At 44.0% G+C, this 22,452-nt stretch overlaps 1 protein-coding gene and 1 long non-coding RNA gene across 8 annotated transcripts; one reads left to right on the forward strand and one right to left on the reverse strand.

Moving 5' to 3' along the window:
* The first annotated feature begins 14,037 nt into the window (after positions 1–14,037).
* LOC127334963 (protein FAR1-RELATED SEQUENCE 11) lies at positions 14,038–22,425 on the forward strand. 5 transcript variants are annotated; one of them, XM_051361529.1, is made up of 5 exons: positions 14,039–14,205; positions 14,304–14,548; positions 20,037–20,990; positions 21,063–21,509; positions 21,683–22,425. In XM_051361529.1, exons 1-5 carry the CDS (start codon positions 14,196–14,198, stop codon positions 22,340–22,342), a joined length of 2,316 nt encoding a protein of 771 aa, XP_051217489.1. In that variant the 5' UTR covers positions 14,039–14,195; the 3' UTR covers positions 22,343–22,425. The 5 variants fall into 5 exon arrangements, with proteins under 5 accessions (XP_051217488.1, XP_051217489.1, XP_051217492.1 ...); XM_051361532.2 differs by having other exon boundaries at positions 14,039–14,200; XM_051361528.2 differs by having other exon boundaries at positions 14,038–14,548.
* On the reverse strand, positions 15,122–18,303 carry LOC127334964 (uncharacterized). Of its 3 annotated transcripts, none has more exons than XR_007872550.2 (3): positions 17,842–18,303; positions 17,336–17,693; positions 15,122–16,975 (listed from the first exon to the last, which is right to left on the reverse strand). It is a non-coding gene; the product is annotated as an uncharacterized lncRNA (long non-coding RNA). The 3 variants fall into 3 exon arrangements; XR_007872549.2 differs by having other exon boundaries at positions 15,122–16,646; positions 16,733–17,693; XR_007872548.2 differs by having other exon boundaries at positions 15,122–17,693.
* Positions 22,426–22,452: the final 27 nt, after the last annotated feature.

Consider the following 22,452-nt stretch of genomic DNA (forward strand, 5'->3'; position numbering starts at 1 on the left):
CGAAGAAAAGGTCTTCCCAATATAATGGGACAAGATGCATTGCATTCAATATCCAAGACAACAAAATCAACGGGGACAAGGTTATTGTTAACGGTAATGCGAACATTATCAACTCTCCCCAAAGGTTTCTTTGTAGAATGATCAGCAAGATTAACATCCAAATAACAATTTTTCAATGGTGGCAAGTCAAGCATATTATAAATTTTCTTAAGCATAACAGAAATACTTGCACCAAGATCACATAAAGCATTACAATCAAAGTCATTGACCTTCATCTTAATGATGGGCTCCCAACCATCCTCTAGCTTCCTAGGAATAGAAGCTTCGCGTTCTAATTTCTCTTCTCTAGCTTTTATGAGAGCATTTGTAATATGTTTCGTGAAAGCCAAATTTATAGCACTAGCATTAGGACTTTTAGCAAGTTTTTGTAAGAACTTTATAACTTCAGAGATGTGGCAATCATCAAAATTCAAACCATTATAATCTAAAGCAATGGGATCATCATCCCCAATGTTGAAAAAAATTTCAGCAGTTTTATCACAGGCAGTTTCAGCAGTTTTAGCAGATTCAGGCAGTTTTTCGCGCTTTGCATTAGAAGTGGAAACGTTGCTAACACCAATTATTTTACCATTAATAGTAGGAGGTGCAGAAACTTGTGTAGCATTAGCATTACTAGTGGTGGTAATAGTCCAAACTTTAGCTATATTATCTTCTTTTTCATTTTCTTCTTTTTCCCACCTAGCACGCAATTCGGCCATCAATCTTATATTCTCATTAATTCTAACTTGGATGGCATTTGCTGTAGTAACAATTTTATTATGATGATTTTCATTAGGCATAACTTTCGATTTCAAAAGATCAACATCAGCAGCAAGACTATCGACTTTAGAAGCAAGTATATCAATTTTCCCAAGCTTTTCTTCAACAGATTTGTTAAAAGCAGTTTGTGTACTAATAAATTCTTTAAGCATGGCTTCAAGTCCAGGGGGTGTGTTCCTATTATTGTTGTAAGAATTCCCATAAGAATTACCATAGCCGTTGCCATTATTATAAGGATATGGCCTATAGTTGTTACTAGAATTGTTCCGGTAAGCATTGTTGTTGAAATTATTATTTTTAATGAAGTTTACATCAACATGTTCTTCTTGAGCAACCAATGAAGCTAACGGAACATTATTAGGATCAACATTAGTCCTATCATTCACAAGCATAGACATAATAGCATCAATCTTATCACTCAAGGAAGAGGTTTCTTCGACAGAATTTACCTTCTTACCTTGTGGAGCTCTTTCCGTGTGCCATTCAGAGTAATTGATCATCATATTATCAAGAAGCTTTGTTGCTTCACCAAGAGTGATGGACATAAAGGTACCTCAAGCAGCTGAATCCAATAGGTTCCGCGAAGAAAAATTCAGTCCTGCATAAAAGGTTTGGATGATCATCCAAGTAGTCAGTCCATGGGTTGGGCAATTTTTAACAAAAGATTTCATTCTTTCCCATGCTTGTGCAACATGCTCAGTATACAATTGTTTAAAATTCATTATGCTACTCCTCAAAGATATAATTTTAGCAGGGGGATAATATCTACCAATAAAAGCATCCTTGCATTTAGTCCATGAATCAATACTATTCTTAGGCAGAGATAACGACCAGTCTTTAGCTCTTCCTCTTAATGAGAAAGGGAACAATTTTAATTTTATAATGTCACCATCTACATGTTTATACTTTTGCATTTCACATAGTTCAACAAAATTATTGAGATGGGCAGCAGCATCATCAGAACTAACACCAGAAAATTGCTCTCGCATAACAAGATTCAGTAAAGCAGGTTTAATTTCAAAGAATTCTGCTGTAGTAGCAGGTGGAGCAATAGGTGTGCATAAGAAATCATTATTATTTGTGGTTGTGAAGTCACACAACTTAGTATTTTCAGCAGTACCCATTTTAGCAGTAGTAAATAAAGCAAACTAGATAAAGTAAATGCAAGTAACTAATTTTTTTGTGTTTTTGATATAGCAAACAAGATAGTAAATAAAGTAAAACTAGCAACTAATTTTTTTGTATTTTAATTTAGTGCAGCAAACAAAGTAGTAAATAAAACTAAGCAAGACAAAAACAAAGTAAAGAGATTGGGATGTGAAGACTCCCCTTGCAGCGTGTCTTGATCTCCCCGGCAACGGCGCCAGAAATTTAGCTTGACACGCGTACAACACGCGACCGTTGGGAACCCCAAGTGGAAGGTGTGATGCGTACAGCAGTAAGTTTCCCTCAGTTAGAAACCAAGGTTTATCGAACCAGTAGGAGTTAAGAAGCACGTTGAAGGTTGATGGCGGCGAGATGTAGTGCGGCGCAACACCAGGGATTCCGGCGCCAACGTGGAACCTGCACAACACAAACCAAGTACTTTGCCCCAACGAAACAGCGAGGTTGTCAATCTCACCGGCTTGCTGTAACAAAGGATTAGATGTATAGTGTGGATGATGATTGTTTGCAGAGAACAGTAGAACAAGTATTGCAGTAGATTGTATTTCAGTAAAGAGAATTGGACCGGGGTCCACAGTTCACTAGAGGTGTCTCTCCCATAAGATAAACAGCATGTTGGGTGAACAAATTACAGTTGGGCAATTGACAAATAAAGAGGGCATGACCATGCACATACATATTATGATGAGTATAGTGAGATTTAATTGGGCATTACGACAAAGTACATAGGCCGCTATCCAGCATGCATCTATGCCTAAAAAGTCCACCTTCAGGTTATCGTCCGAACCCCTTCCAGTATTAAGTTGCTAACAACAGACAATTGCATTAAGTATTGCGCGTAATGTAATCAATAACTACATCCTCGGATATAGCATCAATGTTTTATCCCTAGTGGCAACAGCACATCCATAATCTTAGAGATTTCTGTCACTTCCCCAGATTCACGGAGACATGAACCCACTATCGAGCATAAATACCCCCTCTTGGAGTTAAGAGTAAAAACTTGGCCAGAGCCTCTACTAATAACGGAGAGCATGCAAGATCATAAACAACACATAGATATAAATTGATAATCAACATAACATGGTATTCTCTATTCATCGGATCCCAACAAACACAACATATAGAATTACAGATAGATGATCTTGATCATGTTCGGCAGCTCACAAGACCCGACAATTAAGCACAATGAGGAGAAGACAACCATCTAGCTACTGCTATGGACCCATAGTCCAGGGGTAGACTACTCACACATCACTCCGGAGGCGACCATGGCGGCGTAGAGTCCTCCGGGAGATGATTCCCCTCTCCGGCAGGGTGCCGAAGGCGACCTCCTGAATCCCCCGAGATGGGATTGGCGGCGGCGGCATCTCTGGAAGGTTTTCCGTATCGTGGCTCTCGGTACTGGGGGTTTCGCGACGAAGGCGATTTGTAGGCGGAAGGGTAGGTCAGGGGGCGTCGCGAGGGGCCCAGGAGACAGGTCGGCGCGGCCAAGGGTGGGGCCGCGCCGCCTACCCTCCTGGCCACCTCGTGGCCCTACTTCATTGACTCTTCGGTCTTCTGGAAGCTTCGTGGCAAAATAGGACCCTGGGCATTGATTTCGTCCATTTCCGAGAATATTTCCTTACTAGGATTTCTGAAACCAAAAACAGCAGAACAAAGAATCGGCACTTCGGCATCTTGTTAATAGGTTAGTTCCAGAAAATGCACGAATATGACATAAAGTGTGCATAAAACATATAGATATCATCAATAATGTGGCATGGAACATAAGAAATTATCGATACGTCGGAGACGTATCACTTCCCTCTGCGAAGGGCCTGTCTTTTACTTTATGTTGAGTCAGTAAACCTATTTCCCTCCATCTCAAGCAAGCATTTGAGTAGTTGTGATCAAACCATTATATTGTGATTTGCTTAATCATGTCTTTTATTCTTCCTTGTTCAGTACAAGTTTTATCTGAATGAATATAGCTTTGCAAGTTATCAATGATCATGAGGAGACTATTATGATTGAGTATGCAAGTTGTGCCATATAAACTTTAACATGAGAACGCTGCTCAATGAGATAAGTATAATCTGTTAATTGTTCTCTGACCAAGAACGAAGTTTGCCATCACCAACTATGATTTCTTATGCACCTTTATTTGTGATTACCTTACACTTGTTTCAAGTTGAGTTATATGAGGAAGTTGTTTACTAGAATGTCTTGTGTGAATGAATATGATGCTTCTTGTCCGTATTTTATTGATCGACTCTTCACTCCATAAACATGTGGTCCTGTTTACTGAGTTCAGTTTCGCTTGGGGACAAGCAAAGTCTAAGCTTGGGGGGGTTGATACGTCCAATTTGCATCACTATTTTGTATCATAATTTGCTGTTATTCATTGATATATTTCATATTTGGACATAATACTTATGTTATTTCATCTATTTTGCATGTTTCATGATTATTGGAGGATCGAGCACCGGAGCCAGGATTCTGCTGGAAAAAGCACCGTCAGAACGCAATATTTCGGAAGATCAACTGTTGAAGGAAATTATACCAAAAATCCTATTTTTCCAGATGACGAAGGAAGCCAGAAGGGGGAGCCGAGGGGACCCGAGGTGGGCCCACACCATGGGCCGGCGCGGCCCAAGGCCTGGCCGCGCCGCCCAGCGAGGAGGGGGGCCCACAGCCCCTCTCGCCTCCTTTTCTTCGCGAAATCCTTCGTCCCGAAGACCTAAGCCACAGAGGGTACCTCGCGAAGAGTTACAGCCGCCTCTGCGGGGCGGAGAACACCAGAGAGAAAAGAGCTCTCCGGCGGGCTGAGATCCGCCGGGGAAATTCCCTCCAGGAGGGGGAAATCGATGCCATCGTCACCGTCATCGAGCTGGACATCATCTCCATCACCATCACCATCATCTCCACCATCATCACCGCCGTCTCCACCGCTGGACATCGTCACCGCCGTAGCAATTTGGGTTTGATCTTGATTGTTTGATAGGGGAAACTCTCCCAGTATTGATTTCTACTTGTTATTGATGCTATTGAGTGAAACCGTTGAACCAAGGTTTATGTTCAGATTGTTATTTGTCATCATATGTAGCGAAAGCACTAGACTAAAATCCCGTGTGTTCTCGAGAACATTTGGTCATTATAAGTAAACAAACCGGCTTGTCCTTTGTGCTAAAAAGGATTGGGCCACTCGCTGCAATTGTTACTCTCGCACTTTACTTACTCGTACTTTATTCATCTGTTACATCAAAACCCCCTGAATACTTGTCTGTGAGCATTTACAGTGAATCCTTCATCGAAACTGCTTGTCAACACCTTCTGCTCCTCGTTGGGTTCGACACTCTTATTTATCGAAGATACTACGATACAGCCCCTATACTTGTGGGTCATCACCCCTTGCCTCCGCTGCCCCTGCCTCGCCCCGGCCCCCTCGCCTCCAGCTTGATGCTAATTTTTCTTTTTTGCTTTTTATTTTTGTATCTATTTAGTAGTTAGTTATTGAGTAGTTAATAGCTAGTTAGCTAGTTAGGGTAAATTGAAATGGAAAATGAAATTGAAATGCTAATTGAAATGCTAATTGAAATTGAAATGCTAATTGAAAATGAAAATGAAATTGAAATCCTAATTGAAAATAAAATTGAAATGCTAAATGAACTGAAATTGAAATGCTAATTGAAATGCTAATTGAAATTGAAATTGAAATCTATTTAGCGATGAATTTGCATTGACAATTTTTTATTATTTTACCTAGGAGCATCACGCTTGACGATCCCGGATCTTGCGGCGCATCTCTACGGCCGTCGACATCGCCGGTTGTTCGACTACTTCCTCTACAGCCGAGGGTGAGCTGAATTGCCGACTCCCCCTACGCATTTTTTATGTCACTAGATTTAATTTCTCCGTCAAGTCGCGTAACCTAGGTGTCAATTCCCATCCGCAAGCGTTACGCGGATAAATATGCATTAGTGGTCAGCATATTTTGAACCGTAACGCTTGTGGCATTTACGGGACAGTCGCCGGACCCGTAGTTGGGTACGTTTTCCATGTTCTGCTCGGGTGCGAGACAGGATTTCGTCAGCGCCTCCCTGTTGTTCTCCGGATGCACATCCTCTCGGCTTTTTGTCGAGACGTGTATCGGGAGAGCAGCGGGGAGGTGCTGCCGAAATTCTGTCTCGCACCCGAGCAGAACGTGGAGAACGTACCCAACTACGGGTCCGGGGGCTGCTAGGAGCCCACCTAGTAGAGATGTAGGTTGATGCACGCGTTTCCGCCGGTAGAAAAATAAAAATATGATGCATTCAATTTCATGCTACTATTTGTTGTTTGTCACGCAATAAAGCAGGATGGCTGATAATGAGTGGATGTACATTGGCCGTGTTAGTTCGACTCAAGTGACAGATGAATGGAAATGGAAGACCGATTTGTTAGTGAAGGAGTTAGCTCGTGGTTCGAAGGGGATTGTTCGTCCCCGTTGCCCTTGCAGTGTCTGCAGGAGGCGTCATCCTAAGGATATTCTAGAGATGACTAAACACCTTTGGTGGAATGGGTATATGCGTGACTACGACCCGCCGGTCGACTTTTCTCGGCACGAACGTGATAGAGGTGAGGTGATGCGGTAGCGGATCGATGGCAATGAGAACGATGGCATCTTAAACTTGCTAGATGATCTTCGGGATGCTGACATGCCAGAGTTACCATGGGACGAACAGTCTGAACTGGAGGAACCGCCTGAACCGGAGGGACCGCCACAACCGGAGGAACTTCCAGAGGAGGAACCTGAGCCAACCGCGAGGTCCTTCATTGATATGATGGCCTCAGCTAGGAGGCCTCTATACCCGGGTGCAAAAATGTCTCAACTTGATGGCATCACGCAGTTGCTAGCCGACAAGTGCATGTTTGAGAGTACTCGAGCATCCTTTGAAAAGACTCTGAACACAGTAGGTAACATGTTGCCTGAAGGTCATTGCTTGCCCAAGACCATGTACGAAACGAAGAAAATCTTGAAAGCATTGAAAATGGATTATGTAACATATGATGTCTGTCCAAAACTTTGCCTTTTGTTTTGGAAAGACTATGCGGATGACAAGTACTGTGCCAAGTGTGGTCACTCTAGGTATCATGAGGTAGATGTAGGCGATGGTCAGAAGAGGCAAACAAAAGTAGCCATAAAGACTCTTCGTTATCTCTCATTCATCAAAAGAATCCAGCGGCTTTACATGTTCGAGGAGACTGCCAAGCAGATGACATGGCATAAGACCGGGATAAGATTGCAGGACGAGAAGAAACGGGTACCCATGGTACATCCATCTGATGGTCAATCATGGAAGCACTTCGATGAAAAGCACCCAAATGAGGCAAGTGAGGCTCGGAATGTTAGAATTGCGATAGCAACCGATGGATTCAACCCATATGGTATGTCGACCGTCACGCGTACAGCTGCTGGCCCGTGTTTGTTATTCCGCTCAATCTCCCTCCTGGAGTCGTAATGCAAAGGAAGAACATATTCTTGTCGATGATCCTTCCAGGGCCTGAATATCCAGGGAAGAAATTGAGTGTCTTAATGCAACCACTTGTGGATGATTTGCACCACTCGTGGCATCACGGTACATTGACATACGACCGAGCATCAAAGAGAAACTTCATCATGAAAGTTTGGTTCCACTATTCGATGCATGACCTACCCGGGTACGCCCTATTATGTGGGCATAGTACAGCTGGTAAGTTTCCATGCCTAGTGTGCAGGAACGAACTAGAATTCAGGCACCTAAAAGCTGGACACAAATATGTTGCCTTTGACAAACACCGCAAGTTCCTCAGTCCAGGGCATCGGTTCAGATCTGATAAGAAAAACTTCACGAAAGGCGTAGTTGTGCTTGAACATAAAGAAATACCAAAGTTCAATGGTGCAATCAAGTGATGCTGAGCTACGTGCTCTCCAGCCTAGTAAGGAACCCGGCCACCAATTTGAGGGATATGGTAAAACGCACAACTGGACTCACATAGCAGGCATAACAGAGCTCGAGTATTACAAGGACCTTGAACTTCCCCATAATATCGATATGATGCACACCGAAAAGAATTGCGGGGAGGCATTCCTTAACACCTGCTGCAACATACCAGGCAAGTCAAGGGATAATGTTTCAGCTAGAGTCGATATTGAGGAGATATGTGACAGGGTGGCTCTACACATGCAGCCTCCTGAGGGCAATCGAAAAGGTTGGTTAAAGCCGCATGCCAAGTACTGTCTTGATAGCGCCGACAAGAAGGAGGCATTTACGTGGCTCAAATATGACTTGATGTTCCCTGATGGTTATTGTTCGAATATGAGTAAGGGAGTCAATCTTGCTACAGGAAAAATAAACGGGCTCAAGAGTCACGACTATCATATATGGATTGAGCGGCTGATGCCGGTGATGCTTCGAGGGTATCTCCCCGATCATGTCTGGCGAGTGCTTGCGGAGGTGAGCCATTTTTTCCGCACGGTCTGTGCTAAGAAGATATGTACCGAGGTGATTGAGAAGCTGCAGGAGCAAGTGCCGGACATGCTATGCAAGTTAGAGATGATATTCCCCCCAGGCTTCTTCACTCCGATGTTACATCTCATCGTGCATCTCGCCAACGAGGCACTCTTGGGGGGACCGGTGCAGTATCGTTGGCAGTTTTGTATTGAGAGGGAGTTCAAATATATTCGGTACAAATGTGGAAACAAAAATAAGATTGAAGCATGCATAGCTGAGGCAACTCTCCTCCATGAGATGGCAAACGCCACGACAATGTACTATGCCAATGATGTGCCCACTAAGCATAACCCGGTCGCTCGGTACAATTCTGACGAGCCCAAGCGTGACCCAAAGCTCTTGCTCTTCCAATATCCCAGTGGCAAGGCCGGTGCCTCAAAAGTGGAGAACATTTCGCCAGAAGAGAAGGATTGCATAATGCTTTACGTGCTTATGAACATGGAGGAAGTGGTCGATTTCATGAGGTAAAATGATGAACCAATTACTTTGCAACCAGTAACTTGGTTTTGGTATAATACGTATTTCCTCCTTTCAGCGAATTCCATGATGAAATGTGGTCAGGAAGAAATGGTCCCACTCCCACGCAGTGGTACACTCTTCTGAAAGAGGGTGCTGATACGTCTCCGACGTATCGATAATTTCTTATGTTCCATGCCACATTATTGATGATATCTACATGTTTTATGCACACTTTATGTCATATTCGTGCATTTTCTGGAACTAACCTATTAACAAGATGCCAAAGTGCCAGTTGCTGTTTTCTGCTGTTTTTGGTTTCAGAAATCCTAGTAAGGAAATATTCTCGGAATTGGACGAAATCAACGCCCATGGTCCTATTTTGCCACGAAGCTTCCAGAAGACCAAAGAGTCAACGAAGTGGGGCCACGAGGTGGCCAGGAGGGCAGGCGGCGCGGCCCCACCCTTGGCCGCGCCAGCCTGTCTCCTGGGCCCCTCGCGACGCCCCCTGACCTACCCTTCCGCCTACAAATAGCCTTCGTCGCGAAACCCCGATGCAGAGAGCCACGATACGAAAAACCTTCCGAGAGACGCCGCCGCCGCCAATCCCATCTCGGGGGATTCAGGAGATCGCCTCCGGCACCCTGCCGGAGAGGGGAATCATCTCCCGGAGGACTCTACGCCGCCATGGTCGCCTCCGGAGTGATGTGTGAGTAGTCTACCCCTGGACTATGGGTCCATAGCAGTAGCTAGATGGTTGTCTTCTCCTCATTGTGCTTAATTGTCGGGTCTTGATCATGTTCGGCAGCTCACAAGACCCGACAATTAAGCACAATGAGGAGAAGACAACCATCTAGCTACTGCTATGGACCCATAGTCCAGGGGTGAACTACTCACACATCACTCCGGAGGCGACCATGGCGGCGTAGAGTCCTCCGGAGATGATTCCCCTCTCGGCAGTGCCGGAGGCGATCTCCTGAATCCCCCGAGATGGGATTGGCGGCGGCGGCGTCTCTGGAAGGTTTTCCGTATCGTGGCTCTCGGTACTGGGGGTTTCGCGACGAAGGCTTTAAGTAGGCGGAAGGGTAGGTCAGGGGGCGTCGCGAGGGGCCCAGGAGACAGGGCGGCACGGCCAAGGGTGGGGCCGCGCCGCCTGCCCTCCTGGCCACCTCGTGGCCCCACTTCGTTGACTCTTCGGTCTTCTGGAAGCTTCGTGGCAAAATAGGACCCTGGGCGTTGATTTCGTCCAATTCCGAGAATATTTCCTTACTAGGATTTCTGAAACCAAAAACAGCAGAAACAAAGAATCGGCACTTCGGTATCTTGTTAATAGGTTAGTTCCAGAAAATGCACGAATATGACATAAAGTGTGCATAAAACATGTAGATATCATCAATAATGTGGCATGGAACATAAGAAATTATCGATACGTCGGAGACGTATCAGCATCCCCAAGCTTAGTTCCTGCTCGTCCCGAGGGGCTACTATACCATATCACCGGTGTACGTATGAGTTCCTCAGAACATGCCACATGGACATGGTTGCGCGTCCATGTGACATGGTACCCTTCTACAAGCTCCCGATGATCGATCAACTCCATGTGTAGTTGCCCCAACGAGACTTCCGGAGGTGAAGAAAAATAGTGTCTGGTTGCGTGCACGTGTTACCTGGTCACTCGTCAGGCAAACATACATTATAGTTCACTAAGCATGGCACAAAGATTTAAATCTAAATTCGAAATACAACTCTGGAAACGAAAAAACTAAAATGCATAGTAGCTAGTTCTAATAGGACATGTTAGGATCATCAACACTACCCATTCTTCTTCTTCTTTTTGGTTCTTGATTCCCGTTCTTTTTCAGATTGTTTTTGTCTTCTTGGAGGTGATGAGATGGGAGCTAAATCCTGATGGCAGAATAAGGTCCTTTACATCATATCATTTCTCCGGTGGTGCGCCTTGTGCTGGCGGGTTTTTCATCCAAGGATTTTCTGAGATGCGGTCCATCTTCGTGTTCTTTGGTGTGGTTACAGGTTTGGTCTTCCGATCCACGTCTCTCATCATTGGTGATGGTTACTACTCTCTTGCGGTTGATCTTTTGGGATCGACGATTTCCAGTCCGTCTACTATAACAAGCTCTATTTCAACAAGCTTTGTTTGACTCCGGTGATGGAGGAGCGAGGACGACGGCGCGCCTTCGGCTAGCTCCAGTGCTCGTAGCCTTTGGTAGTGCTCGTAGTCTTTGGTAGGTGGTCTAAATATCTATTTATAGTTATTATTACCTTTGGTATTCTTTGTACAATACTATTGTTGATGATGATTAATCGATTGTGGTCCTTTTCGCAAAAAAATGTATTGATTTTGGTGCCTGAATGTTGTGAGTACAAAAAGTATCACATTCCTAATAAAAGCTACAGTATATGAACAAGATAGCGCCAGATCATGTTGTTTATGGTCTTATCGTGGGGCTTTGATCTGACTAGGAAGTTGTGCCGCGGCGACACGCCGCGCCCGTAGGGATATGTTAGCCGATCAATGTAATAATGTAGCAATATTTTTCTGAGTGCGAGAGACGATCAATGAGGAACTATTTCTTAGAAGTAGGTAGTAGAATTTTTATCAAGTAAAACATGAGATGAACCATCCAACAACTTCTTTTCCGAAGTAATGAAAAAGGCACTGTTGGTGACTGTTCAACATTTTTTTTCTCGATCGAAGTATTGAAGCCACACCGCATCAAAGCAGTGTAGTCCCGAAGCACTGAATCAAAACAGCGTTGCCCTGATAGTGAGGCAATCAAGAAAAGAAGATGATAATATTTTAGCGAATAAGAGAGGTGAGGAATAATGGAGTGTTTGTTTCTAGAAGCTATGTAGGCATGGGGGGCGATCGTGATGCGACTAAGAAAAGAAGATAGTTATAGTGCAGCGACACACCGTGACTTACGGTTATCGTTAGGCGATCAATAAGAAAATCGAGCAATATTTTCTCATATAAAAGAGGCGGAAAAATTGAAGATCTTTTTTCTAAAGTCACCGTAAAAGAAGGCAGTAGTACCTTTTCCAAATAAAATAGGCGACCAACAATGCAACAATTTCCTTTCCGAAATTGCTGCGAAAGGAACGCCATGGTAGACATAAGGAGGTCATGAGAAGATCAACATAAGAAGTAGTAACAGGATCGTGAGACAACCAACATAAGAAGGTAGTAATATTTTCACGAATAAAAGATGTGACAAATAATGGAAATGTTTTTAGGAAGTTAACGCAAAATAAGACAGTAGTTTGTTCCCAAATGAAAGAGGCATTTTCTCCGAAGTTATCGCAAAACATATTGTTGATGAACTATGGATTTGGAATTTTTCCCAAAATTCCTTACATGGTATTATTTATTTTGCAGCTGGTAATGCTTATTTGCAAATTTCAAAATTAATGCTAATTTGGTTACTACAGCAGTGGTGCTATTCATGTACATAGGCAGTGAGCAAGCGCAATGTGAAGCCGACAAACCCGTTCATGTTTAATGTATAGTTGTATAATGTATATTTGATATTTAAGATTTCTAGGTAGAAATTATTTTTGGCAAAACTATAGATATCTAGTTAACGCAGAAAATTAGAATCACACTTGAAGAATTAAGAAAAACTATGTTCGAAAATCTCAAAAAACTACTGTCAACTTTTTTAAAATGAAGGGAAAAATAAAAAGTCGGCACTGTTTATGTGCACCATGAACAGTGCTCCAGTGGCTGTGGTGCAAGCAAAGTGGGTTGGCTTTTATATATAGTATATAAAATTTCAAAATTAATGCTAATTTGGTTACTACAGCAGTGGTGATATTCATGTACATAGGCAGTGAGCAAGCGCAATGTGAAGCCGACAAACCCGTTCATGTTTAATGTATAGTTGTATAATGTATATTTGATATTTAAGATTTCTAGGTAAAAATTATTTTTGGCAAAACTATAGATAACTAGTTAACGCAGAAAATTAGAATCACACTTGAAAAATTAAGAAAAACTATGTTCGAAAATCTCAAAAAACTACTGTCAACTTTTTAAAATGAAGGGAAAAATAAAAAGTGGGCACTGTTTATGTGCACCATGAACAGTGCTCCAGTAGCTGTGGTGCAAGCAAAGTGGGTTAGCTTTTATATATAGTACTAGGAAGTTTTAGCGCGGCGGCACGCCGCGCCCGTGAGGTAATATTGACGATTGCCATATCTACGTGGCAGGATTGAACTCATTCTGAATATAGTTTTAGGTCAAGTCGCGTACATATATTCAGTTTTAGTTGACTATGAGTGGATATTTAATTATTTAGAAAATGGTGCATTGTAAGGATGTTACTTGATTAGCTATGGTCGATATAGTAGCTTTGATATGGACTGGAACGTCGATGGTTTGGCATTTTTATAGACTACTATATTTTTTCCGTAGAGAGAGAAGAAATCTATGTTAGTGTTGGAGTAGAGAGGAAAGAACTTATATAGAAGTGGCGATATACATTAGTCAGCTATGCTCGCATTAGTTGGCATAAAAGTTACATAGTGGATGAAGGTAAAGCCATGCTCGCATTAGTTGGCATACAGAGTTAGTAGATGAAGCTAAAGTGTTCGTCCTATTTTACATTGGTTCTGGCTACCGGCGATGGTAAATATTCCTACCGGGTACCGTGGCGAGTGCGGTTGAATAGAGTGATTACTTGTTATAATCTAGATTACTGCTAAGATACATAGTTGATGGCATCCTGAAGCAGCTGATAATCGCCTCCTTCTTCCGCGTGGTGAGGGCGAGCATTGTCCTGACCACGTTCTTGTTCTTGGCTCATGTGGAAGGCGTGGGGAAGCCAAGCAGGACAGATAAAATCCAATCAAGCGATTAAACCCGATGTGAAAGAGTATTTTTAAACGGGATGCTCTCGTAACTTTGTCCCATTTATATTTTTATCAGTAAGCTAATAGTAGTAGTATAGACCGGTTTGCTAGCAGTACTGGTGGGTTGCACTTGCACAGATAGGCTACGTTAGTGAATTTGGTCCACACCTTTTTCTGACAATACCGTCTACCATTTCTTTTCCTTCTGAACCTTCTAGAGGCAGAAGCAACAAAAAGAAGCAATAGGACAAAGCAGAGTGAGGCAAGCGACCCAGGGCAACAGAGTAGCTGCGGCCGCGCCGGAGCTGAAGAGAGAAGCTGTGGCCGGAGCGGAGCAAGAGAAACTCCGGGCACAGAAGCTGCAAGGGCATGCGGTTTGGTACCTAGCGCCATCACCTATTCCTTTTTTTCTTCCTTCGCTGGGCACTGGATCTATGGCGGGGGCGCTTGGCGATAACTTGTTCGTTGTCATCGAAGATGGCGGAGGAGAAATAATCGGGGCTGCAAGGAGGGTGGAGATCGGGAGCGTTCTACTGGAGATGCGGTGCTGGCCATGCTGGGCCTTGCCACGGCCACACCATCTCCTGCCCGGCTGCCCTAGCAAAATGGTGCCTTACCTGTGGAAAGGAAGGCGTCGACTGGGTGTGAGTGTCTTCCGTACTCTGCTCGAGCAATGCTCAGTCAAAGCGGAGCTCCAAGGATGGAATCAGACCGAGGGCCTGGTAAGCTTCTTCTTGCTGAATATTTTCTCTAAGCCAACATACTGTCCATTCCTCTCTTTAGGGGAAACAAATTTTGGAAAAAGAGAAAATAAAGTTTTTTTATGCTGTTCTGCCGTTGCTTTGATATTGAGTTAGTTTCCTATTCAGTTATCTCCACCTTGATGCCCACCTCCAATGAGTCATTGGTAGACCAATAACTGAGAGAAACTGTATACTGATACTAAGTAAATCGATAGAAGCAAATATAGACAATTTGAAGATGTTGCTGTGCCAAGGATTTGGCAGAATATTGGAGACTGGCCAGCAGTAAGAAAAGATACCATCGCATGGAGCTGTAGATTGATGGTGGGTAAACCAATAGAACAAACTTAGGTAATAGAAATAGTCTTCCGCACTGAACAACACAGACAACATAAAAGAAAACACTGAATGTGCTATCCAATGGTTATCTAACTGTTCACCGATTGATGCAAATTCTTGTTAGACTTTGATTTATGTTTGATTCACTAACTGGCTGGATTGTGATCTCAACCCTACCCTTCCATTCTGCATCAACCGAGTAAACAAAAGGCATGGATCATCAACATTAACTGAGAATAAAATCAGTCCATAAGCATACACATATAGCTGCAAAAATTCAAAACTGGAGGACTGCTACATCATATGCGCAGGCCAAAAACTTCGTATGTGTAAAATCCCCTTGTAGCAGCAGGCAGAACATAAATTGTCATCTACATTAGAATAAGATCATAAGAAACTTGATCACTGATTACTCCTAAGTCCCAACATGTTGCGACTTATATTAGCTGCTCCACTTTCAATAAAAGAATGTGACCTGCAACCAGAACATACTCAATTCGATTGCGACTAATATGAGGTACTGCACTTTCAGTAGAAGAATATGATCAGCAAAACAAAAGCAATTGGCCTGCGATTTCTATAAATTAAATCCGCGACACTGCACGTCTGCACCCAAGGATAATAGATCAGTAGGAAGAAAAATGAAGCAGAAGAGCCACAGATAAACTTCCTCGTTTTCGCCTTGGGCCACACAAGATAATGTCCAGCAAAAAGTCTGGAGTCCTATGCATTGAAAACATCTAATAGCAGTAGATACTGTGGCAAAACTTACATTCAACGTGAGACAAAATTTTATAGCTTTTAGATTTAGAAGAAAAAATATTATTTTCAATGACGACTAAAGCACTTCTAATTATGTTTTTAGTATAAGCTGACCATCAGACCAACCAAACCTGTGCAGAAACACCAGAACAGATAATCCTCAAAACAGTAAGTTGTTTCTTATAAGGTTTTGCTAATGCGTTGAATGTCACCGACCTGAACCTTCTTCTACGTCATACGCCTAGTGGCAACGATACTGAACTGACGATGAAAAGGTACCTATTATGGAAATTTCCTATTGGGATTGTCCTGAGGGTAGCATGCGGGTAGGCTACAGAAATATTGACTTGATAGGAGAACCTTCATCTATAGCTCTATACTAAATTAGAAAGGGAAAAATAAACCTACATTTCTAGATCGATATATCACAACATAGAATTATAATACCCCATTTCACATGTATTTTTTGTTTAAGGAAGACACCACTCTAACAAATACATATAATTCTATATGCCAGTAAAGTGGGAAGTATTGATTTGTACATGACAACGCCGACTAACTAATATCCATTTCAGTGTGTGTGTGGATGTTGTGTTACCTGTGCAACTCTTGCTGTCATTGATCCGATTAGGCCACCATATCGTTAGATAAAAACACAGTTATCAAGGAAACTCCTTCAACTGGCTATGAGAAAAATATTGGCAGGAGCATTCGAGACTGCAGGGCAAAGTAACAAATCTAAATCGATTATGTAGTATTAACCTTCTCTTGCGGTAACAGCAAACAGAAATATTTGCAAGCACATTCTCTTGTTATCAATGCCAGGATGGTCATCTCGGAGTACTCAACAGCACAGAGCACCCAAAACCTGACTCATCGCTATCGTTCATTAGTATGAACCAAACGTTGACAGCAGCCTACCCAGACCCAACCACCTGAGTGGAAGGAGCGATACAACCTTTCCTACTTTCCACAGCTGAAAGCACCAAATATATTGCACATTAGTTGAAAAGAAACACCCAATCTATATATACAAAGCTGAACAAAATTATGCAGACCAACCTGTAACATAGGTCTCGATTGATCAAGTTCATTTGACATTTCAAGGAAACATCACTGGCAGATATTGTCCTCAGTGCTTCCAAAATCAAGTGCTGAAGCCCATTCTATCGAAACAATATTTGAAAATAGTGTATAAAACATTTTGTCTTGATTCGGGGTTCTCTGCCAACCTACACTCAGCAGCACTTTATCCGAAACAATCTTGAAGCACTAAATGCAACCATTGGGACTGTAGTCTGCTAACTGAAATATGAAAAGAAAAACAAATCAGGACAGATACAATCCACAAATCAGATCGACCAACCATTTATCATTAATCCTTTACCAGATTATTACCATGTCTAATTTCCCGTATCTTAGAAAGATGGAGCAAGTAAATGTTGATCTATTCATAGATGAATGAGATTAGGATAAGTATAGAAGTGTAGCATTATAGTAGTGAAAAGAAGTCTGACATCTGTGAAGTTTAATTACACCAATGGAGATACTCAGATAATAATATATTTGTTTGAAAAAAGGAGGCTACATATTGGTTCCAACAATTCAAGTGGTTTATAACAGGGGGCGAGAGCAAACAAATTGTTTGAATTTTCGAGGGTGTACCTCGCGTCGACATCAATAAAATCAAGCTTGTATAAGTGCTACCGTGTGCTTCCTTACTATTCCAATCTGCCTGCAATCATTGGTTTTAAGAACATGTAGTAATGCAAATAGAGAGTGGCCGTTGCATAATACGGTGAGGAGATCAGAAATAAAAAGATAAAGGGAAAAAGATATAGAGGTTGAAAAGGATACACAATTAGAGTCAGCAAGAATTCACCTTACCGATTCAGACATTCTTGGAACTACGGAAGGAGGGGATCCCACGGAAGGACGTCTTGCCGATTCCGGCTGCTTGCCTTGCTAGATTCATGGTCTCCAAGCTTTGACATCAGACAAAGCACAAACCACACAGAACAACCTAAGAAATACCCACGAAATTATCAAAGAAGGGTAAAAAGTAGCAAGAACAGCCAACAGTAACTATTGATCAACCTCGAACCACATCGCAAAATCAACTGCAGCAGCTTGCCCAGAACAGAAAGAGCAAGCGGAACCAATGCACTTACCCTGCCTTGAACGCGCGCCCCTGGGCGGGCACGGACGACTACATGGAAGGGGAGAAGGCGACGCAGAAGGGGTCGGCCTTTACACGTGCGCCGTACCGCCGCTTGACCATAGTTGCAGGAAGGCGGAGACGCACTGCCTGCGTATGGATAGAAGGATGGCCTGCCGTATGGCCGTACTGGTCGGACGCGGAGATGGAGTTGGAGAAGCGGCAGCCCCTGGTGGAGCGAAGATCGGCAACGCCCGGTGGAGCGAAGATCGGCAACGCCCGGTGGAGCCAAGAACGGCATGCCGTAGAGCCTTCATCGGCTGCGGCTCGGCCGAGCGGAGAGGTGCAGGCGGCCGGTGAAGCAAACGGCGGCCTGGCATATGGTCTTCGCCGGTGGCGGCTGTAGGTCGGTCCGAAAAAAAAAGGAAGAGGTGAAGATGAGAAAAGAGAGACGTGGGGAAAATGGATAGTTTCTTTCGTTTGGGAGTTGAGGCACCGCTTTGTCCGCCGCTTTGGCCAGATCAGATGGAACCGGAAAACCGGGAGTCACCGAAACTATAAAAGGCAACTATCCCATAGAAACCGGAAGCAAATATTAAAGATTGGATTGTTGACCGGAATAGAGCCGGTAACCAAAGATTGTACAGACGAAAATAAAGGGAGGGCCAAAACCAACCAGCATGCATCTACCGCACCAAACGGCAGTGTACAGTAAAAAGGAATTACGTGGCTAAGCATGATTGGAGGAATTAGTGGAGGGAACAGTGCCCAAATCTTTCTCCTTCCAGCAAATGGGTTTAGCTTTTATATAGGTTATAATAATAAGCTAATTTTTTCACCGGATAATCTAAAAGTTTCTCGGTGTGGTCCTGCTAAGCACGTAGCACACGTGGCTCATATACCAAGATAGGATGCTAGGTATGGAGTAGAAAAATACTCCTTCGTCCAGTTATGAATGGAGTTCATTGCACAAACAAAACGTCCATCCACTACTTATTTTACATCGTGAATATTTAATATAACACCGGTGGGTAAAACGACGAATAAGATTATGTTGAATCCTTAGTCTAGTTAAATTTAATTTCCAGATGAATCTTTTGAAATCTTCAATCCCATGCAAAGCAAAACAATCACCAAAGACTGACGTATTACATGATTTTTTTAATGCTCTTAACGCGGGGCTTTGATCTGATAAGCTAAAACTTGTATCGGATAAGCTAAAGTTTCTCAGGTGTGGTGGTGGTAAGCACGTAGCGCACGTGTCTCATATACCAACATACATAGGAATGATAGAAAAATACATCACGATTTGGCACAAACAATACATCATCATTAGTTCTTTTAAAAAAATTGGGTGTGTACTACTTAGGGAGTGTTCGGTTCGAAGTTTTCGGAGTTTTCAGCCTGTTATCCCATACCATCTCGGCACCTTAATCGTGTCTGTTTCGGATGGGCCGTAATCAGATACTGCATAATCAATTTCCACAGCTAATGTTCGTTGATACCGCCCACCCCCTAGCGAAATCAAATTTCGTTATCGGTTGGCTTGCTTCGTCAATCAAGTTTTGGTGCTCGCCCCTAGACCCGCCACTGAGTCAAACTACAACAAACACATATAGAATCTACCAGAATAATTGAAGGCAAACATGTGTCCACCGAAATAAGTAGAAAACATCTCCAACATTTTTTTTTTTTTTGCATTGGACACCTAAAAGTTGGATCATGACGTGCGTTCACTTGCCGGATTATTGGTGTTAGAAAGAAAGTCGTAGTAGCTCTGATCCAAATTAGTTATCGCATGTTCAATGAACTTAGATAGATTTCTGACAAAAAAAATTTCTAAATCTGCGACAATTCATTTGACTCGGATGGAGTAAGATTTTCTATAGAAAGTTAAGCTCCTTTTTTTTTAGAAGGAGAAAGTTTGAGCTCTTAATCAGCCCGCAAGCTACTAGACTACAGCCCAAGGCCCTCTTATCCTTTTGACGAAGGCCCATTCATCATTACATTTCGCGATAGTTCGTCGGTGAACGTGATAGATTTCCTCCGGCTATTCCTCCGGCCACCGTCGCCGGATTCTCCATCGAAGACCCTAACCCAGGGACACCGCCGGTAAGCCGGGCCACCGTCTTCGTCTCAGAAATCCACCTACCCTTCAAACTACGCCTTCCTCTTCCCCTCCCGTCCTGATTCGCCTCCGCCGGCCAGATGCCCGCTGAATCCGCATCTCGCGGCGACCTTCTAGAGCCGCACGACGCGTCCTCCATGGAAGGAACCAGCAGCGGGGAGGATGAGGCGGAGGCGGAGGACGACTCCGCCCCGTACATTGGGCAGCGGTTTCCGACCCACGACGCGGCGTACGAGTTCTACGGCGGGTTCGCGAAGCGGCGCGGGTTCTCGATCCGGCGCCACCGGACGGAGGGCAAGGACGGCGTGGGAAAGGGGCTCACCCGGCGGTACTTCGTGTGCCACCGCGCCGGGAACGCGCCGGCGAAGCCCTTCGGCGACGGCGCCACGCCGCAGCGGAACAGGAGGTCCTCCCGCTGCGGGTGCCGAGCGCTCCTACGCATCGGCAGGGACGCCGGCGCGGCGGGTCTGGAGTGGCGGGTCACGGGGTTCTCCGACCACCACAACCACGAGCTCCTCCGGCAGGACCAGGCGCGGGCTCTCCCGCCGGCGTGCCGCGTCATCGCGGGCTCGGACAGAGACCGGATCTTAATGCTTGCGAAGTCTGGGATCTCTGTGCAGCAGATGGTGAGGATACTGGAGCTGGAGAAGTGCGTTGAGCCGGGGAGCCTCCCGTTCGCCGAGAAGGATGTGAGGAACCTCATTCATTCCTTCAGGAGGTTCGACCAGGAGGAAGAGAATGCGGACCTGCTTAAAATGTGCAGAATTTTCAAGGAGAAGGATCCCAATTTCAAGTATGACTTCACCAGAGACGCGCACAACCGCCTTGAGAATATCGCCTGGTCGTATGCATCGTCGATTCAGTCTTACGAGTTATTTGGTGATGCTCTTGTGTATGACACCTCTCATCGGTTAACTGCGGTGGACATGGCACTAGGTATTTGGATTGGAATGAACAACCATGGCATGCCGTGCTTCTTCGGCGGCGCCCTTCTAAGGGAGGAGAATCTGCAATCCTTCACTTGGGCATTACAGGTAAACTACTGAGGGTGAAAACTCATGGTCCTCTTTGCAACTGTTCTCTTAGGAAGTCTTTGTTATTGACAGGTGTTTCTCAACTTCATGAACAGAAAAGCCCCTCGGACAATATTGACTGATCAAAATGTATATCTCAAAGAAGCAGTTGAAAAGGAGCTGCCAAACACAAAGCATGCGTTCTCCATCTGGCTTATTGCAGCCCGGTTTCCATCTTGGTTCAGTGGGGTTCTTGGGGAACACTACAATGACTGGGAAAAGGAGTTCTATAGGCTGTACAACATGGAAAGCACAATAGACTTTGATCTTGGGTGGAGTGGCATGGTGGACTGCTATGGACTACATGGAAATAGGGATATTTCTAGTCTGTTTGCATCACGGAGTAGCTGGGCATCGCCATATTTGAGAGGGCATTTTTCGGCAGGGCTGACTGATTCTCCAGGAGTATCAAAGTCAATAAATGATTTCATTCAGCGGCTCTTGAGTGCTCAAAGATACCCATCCCGTTTTATTGAGCAGGTGAGATCTTATCTTTGGCCAATGCCAAGTTTTTTCTTATGCTGATTATATCTCTCTCTAAGAAACCCTTTTCATTAGTCAATGCTGCTTCAGATGAGTTCACTGTACTTTGATGCATGCTAACTTTGTGCAATGTAAAAGGGGCATTATATCTTTCTTCATGTTTTACATAGGTTGCGCTAGTAGTTGACTACAAAGACCAAGCTGGGGAGCAACAAAATTTGCAGAACATAAGCTTCAAGACAGCAACTCCAATGGAAGGCCATGCCGCGGCTATTCTCACACCATATGCATTCTCTAATCTACAGGATGAGCTTGTTGCGTCTGCCCATTACGCATCCTTCAACTTGGAAGGGGATGTTTTTCTTGTCCGGCACCATACCAAGACAGAAGGCGGGTGCATAGTCACATGGAACCAAATGGAGGAGCTAATTTCTTGCAGCTGCCAAATGTTTGAGTCATCAGGGATCCTCTGCAGGCATACCCTGCGCGTCCTCACAACGCTAAACTACTTACAGATCCCAGACCATTACCTTCCTGTCCGATGGCACAGAAACTTGCCGCCACCTTCCAAGTCCTTGAATGGCGCTCCTAATCATGGCGGAGCATCAGAGAGGGTGAAAGCACTTCAATGTACTGTCTCAGCTCTGGTTAGCGAAGCAGCTAAATCGGACGAACGGATGGATCTTGCGACACACGAGGTTTCAGTCCTCTTGTCCCGGATTAGGCAGCAACCTGTTTCGGTGAATGTATCAGGTGACAGTGCTCACTCTTCACTGGCAGCAGTGGCTAAGCATTTCATTTCTTCAGAGAATGTAAACATTAGCAAGTAGAAAGCTACAAGCATACAATACGAGTTTAAGCGGCTTTATTTCCGGAGTATATCCTTGGCATTCCAAGGGCAACCGTTCTGAAATGTAATGTCCTGTCTATTCTTTCCTTG

Source organism: Lolium perenne, chromosome 2 (genome assembly GCF_019359855.2).
Source record: "Lolium perenne isolate Kyuss_39 chromosome 2, Kyuss_2.0, whole genome shotgun sequence".
NCBI classification, from domain to species: Eukaryota; Viridiplantae; Streptophyta; class Magnoliopsida; order Poales; family Poaceae; genus Lolium; species Lolium perenne.